At 49.5% G+C, this 6,119-nt stretch overlaps 1 protein-coding gene across 1 annotated transcript in view; it reads right to left on the reverse strand.

Moving 5' to 3' along the window:
- EHD4 (EH domain containing 4) overlaps positions 1–5,498 on the reverse strand; it is a 32,111-nt gene extending 26,613 nt beyond the window's left edge. Inside the window, exon 1 of the mRNA XM_066630919.1 lies at positions 5,201–5,498. Within this exon, the coding sequence (XP_066487016.1) occupies positions 5,201–5,436 (236 nt within the window). The 5' untranslated portion in view covers positions 5,437–5,498. The remainder of the gene's footprint in view (positions 1–5,200) is intronic.
- Between the last annotated feature and the right edge of the window lie 621 nt (positions 5,499–6,119).

Here is a 6,119-nt window from a genome sequence, read left to right on the forward strand (position 1 = left end):
AATTTACTATGCACCCCAAGACAAAACTTGAGCCTTAACCATTAGATATATTTTACTTTCTCCCCTCTCCCCTTACAAATGCCACAGTCAAGATTACAGTACCAATTACAGTGAAAAAGAGTCTAAGTAAGTATGAAGCCAGCAGCAGGCATTCAAAAGGAACAGACGGTCATCCAGGAAGACTATTTTTAAGACAGCTTGCACACTGTAGACAGGCAAGTTCACACAACCTGCAGATATTATAAAGCTGATATATCATCTACCACCACCTTTTACTTTTCTTCCTCCCATTGAGTGGAGGAATATTCTTAAAAACGGCACCTGAAGTCGATTTCCATTAACCCAGTTATCTTTTTTCAAATTAGAACACTGCCCAGGGTTATCTCCTGCTAGGCTAATATAGTTTTCAAACTGTGTCCCAGGGGAACCCATCAGGCATTTCTCAAGGACACAAATCAAGTAATGCTGGTTCAACATGCTCATAGCTACTGATCTCCTTCAAGGCACAGCCAAGGGAGGAATATTGGGTGCACTCCAATGTCAGTTCTCATGGAGCAGGGGTGTCCAAAGTTTTTGGCAGGAGGGCCACATTGTCTCTCTGACACTGTGTTGGTGGCCGAGGGAAAAAAGATTTAATTTAAATTTAAAATTTGAATAAATTTACATAAGTTTACATAAATGAATATATTAAAGATGAACTTATATGAATGAATGAAGGTCTTGAAATAGTTCATGGCCTATAAAGGCCTTGCACAACGCAAGGTTGGCCTTTCCTTTGCTGCCGCTACTGCATCACAGACCTGAAACAGCAAGCAGTGGAGGAAGCCCTCATCCCACAGCTCACATGAGAGGTCAAACAGTCGCCCTCACGCTGAGAGCAGTTGCATCGGGCCAGTGAGGGCTCCAACAAATCTCCAGAGGGCCAGATGCACATTGGAGACTGGGGGCTCCCTGAGGGCCGCACTGAGAGGCCTTGAGGGCCGCATGTGGCCCCAGGCCAGGGTTTGGGCACCCCTGTCATGGAGCAACAAGACCCAATAAACCTGGCTAGTGTGACACCTGAGCAGAATCAATGTGAAGCTCAATTCAGATAAACCCATACTTTACAGCAGGACACCAAGGTTCTGTGGACAACATGGTTTCCCTGATGGCAGGAACTTTGAAAACCATTGATCGGAAGTACTGCTGAAACATGCTGATGGCCACAGCCCACTGGCTCCTAGGTGAAGTAAGATTATTCTAGCAATTGTTTCGATGGACAGATACAAAACACACACAGAAGACCTCTGTCTCGTGAGGACTCCACCCCCGGTCACCAGGTTTAAAACTATTTTTGCCTTGCAAGGAAAATGAACAGAGGATGTTTGCCGAAGGGTGGGAATCCTGTCTGAAACGAAACTCATGACATCTGAAACCAGAAAGAAGGAAGTGCTCTCTTTGGACCTCCCAGCTCTGCAATCACAGCAAAACTACAGTAAATGAACTGACAGGCAATATATGGCCTCTGGCAAAGCACAGCAACGATCTTAGAGATGGCTACAGGCTCACCCCATGTACTGTCTGGTTCAGGGCTTGTGAACCTCTTAGGCAGGAACCTCTTCAGTCTGCAGTGCAGAACAAAAGCTGTGCACAGGAGGGGTAGTCTGCTTCACAGTTTGGGTTTCACAATGTACTCTCCTTCCCCAAACTCTTCTGACAGGCAAGGCACCTGCACAACCATATCCTATCCATTGTTATTATCATCACCCCAGTTCAGTTTCGGCAGGGTTAGGCCAAGCAGGGCAGTGACATGTGGACACCATTGGCAGTGAGGCCAAATACCACTTGCCATACTGTGAATTACTACTAATACCACTGGTTGAAAAGTGCTAGGCTGGTTCAACATTATGGCCCAATCCTATTCAAATTGCCATCAGCTATGCCAGACAAAACAAAAACATATACTTTCTTTGAAAAACAAAAAAAAGATGCTATCAAGTCCAAAGTTTACACTTTGAATTCTGTCCATGGTGATGAAAAGAACCTTGGCCTACATAAAGTGTGATATTCCTTTTGAAAAGCTTTTATTCAGTAATGAAGGAGGAAGAGCATGTATCTTCAGCAGAAATGCACTGAAAGAGTCTGTTTTGTGGTCTGAAGTCAAGAAATATGCTGCTACAGTGCTTCTGTAATGTATAAAAATTGAATAATAATGTTCTTATTCATGCTGTGTTTCAGCTCGCTTTTTATAAAAGGAAAAATCCTTTTATAAAACCAACTACAAACATTGTACACCTTTCTACAAGCATATCCCCATCATGTCCTTCACAACAGCAACTACAGGCTGCAACTCAATCAACACTAACACTCAAGGGCATCGTCCTTCCTTATGATCAAAATCCCTTAATTGTTTAACATCTCTACTCCCAAGAAAACAGCATTGCCTTCAAAAGCCTGTAAGTGCAATCATGGAAACTTATATAATCCTAGTCACAGTATTTATCTATGGGGTGTAAATCTGACCTTGTCAAGTTAAATATTGTTGCAACACTGAGATTTGATGATGCGAATGATCAGGGCACTAGTATCCAACCCCACATTACTTAGGGCCAAATCCTATGGAGTGCTTGCCAGCACACCACCGGTGCGCACTGTCACAAACGTGCCATAAGGCCAGCGCTTGGGCTAGTGCTGGTGGAGCACTGGAGCTTCACTGCTCAGCAATCACGCGGATCGCTGAGCAGCAGTGAGGTAGGTGGAGGCATGGAGGGAGGCAGGGAGGAGCTGTTCCAGGTGAGGTAGCTGGCTGCATGACCCAGAGGCTCTTGATTCTACACTGACCTTTGGGTCAACACAGAATCTAGTAGCCCCGCTGCATGGCTACTCGCTTTACCCAGGGAAGGGGACGAAAGTCCCCTTCTTCTGAGGAGGTGGCAGCAGCTGCCTGGAGAGTGCAGGATATGATGGCAGCCATTTTCAGCACCGCTGCAGTCCCACGCACTGGGCAGCTCAAGATTGGGCTGTTAGCCAGTTACCTGGAATGGACAAATGATATTAATGGCTTAAGACACTCCTTGAATGGATGGCTTCCTCATCTACATGTATATCTACCTGAGTGGAAAGGCTGCTGTGTAAGCCTTAGAAATATTTCACTTTAATCTCTGTATGATTGGTGAGAAAGACTGGGAGAGCTATAGAGTCTGGAAGAGAGATTTGATCTGGAAGATACTGGAAAGGAGGCCAAGAGGAAGAGATGGAAGACAGCAGCAGCAGATGCATTCAGAAATGTGAAGCTGATGCTCTCTACAAGAGCTGCTACTTCCAATTGGCCCTATATTGGTGACATGCAGGTGGCAACAGGTGCATCTCACTCTTTCCCTGCCCTCACAGCTTCCAGTGCCAACCTCTCCCTCAACTTGCTCCAGAGCAGGCTGTTCCAGATGGAAGGCGACAGGTGAGAGTCAGGGAGCACTGCAGACTAGGCACACACTGTACTACTAAAGGTACAGGAGTCCTATCCACCTGCACAGATGTTTTTTTCTATGTCTCAAAAAGGACACAGTGGAAATGGAAGAGGTACAAAAGAGAGCAACTAAAATGATTACTGGGCTGGGGCACCTTCCTTATGAGGAAAGGCTACGGTGTTTGGGCCTCTTCAGTCTAGAAAAGAGGCACCTGAGGGGGACATGATTGAGACATACAAAATTATGCATGGGAAGGATAGAGAGATGCTCTTTTCCCTCTCACACAACACCAGAACCAGGGGACATTCACTAAAATTGAGTGTTGGAAGACTTAGGACAGACAGAAGCAAATAATTTCATTACCCAGTGTGCAGTTGGTCTATGGAACTCCTTGCCCATAGAATGTGGTGATGGCATTGGGCCTAGACGCCTTTAAAAGGGGACTGGACAAATTTCTGGAGGAAAAATCCATCACAGGTTACAAGCCATGATGTGTATGTGCAACCTCCTGATTTTAGAAATGGGTTATGTCAGAATGCCAGATGCAAGGGAGGGCACCAAGATGCAGGTCTCTTGCTGTCTTGTGTGCTCCCTGGGGCATTTGGTGGGCCACTGTGAGATACAAGAAGCTGGACTAGATTGGCCTATGGCTTGATCCAGTGGGACTGTTCATATGTTGGGCTCCATTCAAGCTAAGAGCTAAAAAAAAATTAGTAGAGGGGGGCCCCACAGAAGTGTTTCAAATTGGGTTTCACAGCTCCTAAAGCCAGCCTGGATGAGGCTAACTTCAAGCTGGAACTAAAAATATAAGTATTAATAGAGGTGTTTGAAAACTGTTATTTCCCTACTCAGCCCATTGTGTTCAGTAGGGCTTAGGGCACAATCCTATGCATGTCTACTCAGAAATAAGTCCCACTGTGTTCTATAGGACCCACTCCCAGGAAAATGCTTTCAGGATTGCTGACAGGGAAGTGCTGACAGTCTCAGCTGTCATTCCAGTTTAGAGCCCAATGCTATGCCTGCCTATTCAGAAGTAAACCCCATTATAGTCAGTGGACCTTACTCCCAGGAAAATGTGGCTAGGATTACAGGGGCACAAGACTATACCCACCTACTCAGAAGTTAAGTCCCTATATAATGGAGCTTACTCCCAGGAAAATGTGGTTAGCATTACAGCCTTTGGGCACAAGCCTATGCTCCTCTACTCAGAGTAAGTCCCATTACAGCCAATGGAGCTTACTCCCAGGAAAGTGTGGCTAGCATTGCAGCCTTCAGGCACAAGCCTATGCCCCTCTACTCAGACTAAGTCCCATTACAGTTAATGGAGCTTACTCCCAGGAAAGCGTGGCTAGCATGACAGCCTTACTCCCCAGAGCCAAAGACCTCTCAGCACGAGCCGTCCCCTGAAGAGCACGGGCTGGTTTGAAAGGAGGCCAGCTTTGGGCTGCAAGGGGCGACACTGTGGCCCGGGGCGCCTTCCCGCAGGGCAGACCTGCTCTGCCTCTGCCCTGGGAGCCGGGAAGTCGCCCTGGCCTCAGCAGGCTGGGCTAGGCAGCCCCGGGGAGGCTCCTTCTGCTCAGCGCGCGCTGGCTGCTCTCCAAAGGTGCGGAGCCCGCCCCGAAAGCGAAACGGGGGGGGGGGGGAGGACTGGAGCAGCAGCGGGAGGCGGGCGCCTGGGACCGGGGAGGTAGCCGGCTGCTCCAGCTGTGCGCCCCGAGTGCGGGCCCGAGTACACGGCGCGCCCCGCCCCGCCTCACCGGATGAAGGTGGTCTTGCCGGTGCTGTACTGGCCCACCAGCAGCACCATGGGCTTGTTCTCGAAGTCGGCCTCCTCCAGCGCGGGCGAGTGGAACTCGTGGAAGCGGTAGTGCTCCTCCAGCGGCAGCAGCTTCTTCGCGTACAGCTCCTTCAGGCCGCCTGTCACCGTCTGCACCACGTCCTCGCCCTCGACGCCCCGCGGGCGCCCGCCCTGCTTGCCCAGCCAGCTGAACATCCCTGCCGCCGCCTTCGCTGCCCGGCTCCGACTGCGAGGCCGAGCCGGCAGGCGCTGAAAGACTCCGCCCTGCCCGCGTTGCTCTCCACGCCTGCATCACTCCTCTGTCGGCCACGCCCTCGGGGTGGAGGCCAAAGCGCAGGCAGCCGCTTCTTCCGAGCTGGAAGCCGCCTGCGCAGTGCCAGCTTGCGCTCTGCACGTGCTCAGAGTTGATGCCGGAATGAGTTGGTGGAACTCTTTGCCACAGGATGTAGTGATGGCATTTTTCCTTTAAGAGGGGATTGGACAAGTTTCTGGAGGAAAATTCATTACGGGTTACAAGTCTTGGTAGGTGCGTGCAAGCTCTTGATTTTAGTGGCAGGCTGCCTGTGAATGCCAGATGCAGGGGAGAGCACCAGGACGCAGGTTGTGTCAGTTGTCTTGTGTGCTCCCTGGGGCATTTGGTGGGCCGCTGTGAGATCCAGGAAGCTGGACGAGAAGGGCCTTTGGCCTGATCCAGAGGGGCTCTTCTTATGTTCTGGCCTTTTCAGCCACACTAGACGCTGTGCCAGAACCACCTTTCAGAGACCTTTCAGATACCATAGTCTTTCGAGACTGAAGGTTGCCAACAAACAGTGTCATATAAAAACATAAGGAGAGCCCCACTGGATTAGGCCAATGCGGACCCTCCTAGTCCAACCTCC

This window comes from Tiliqua scincoides, chromosome 1 (genome assembly GCF_035046505.1).
Source record: "Tiliqua scincoides isolate rTilSci1 chromosome 1, rTilSci1.hap2, whole genome shotgun sequence".
Taxonomy (NCBI): domain Eukaryota; kingdom Metazoa; phylum Chordata; class Lepidosauria; order Squamata; family Scincidae; genus Tiliqua; species Tiliqua scincoides.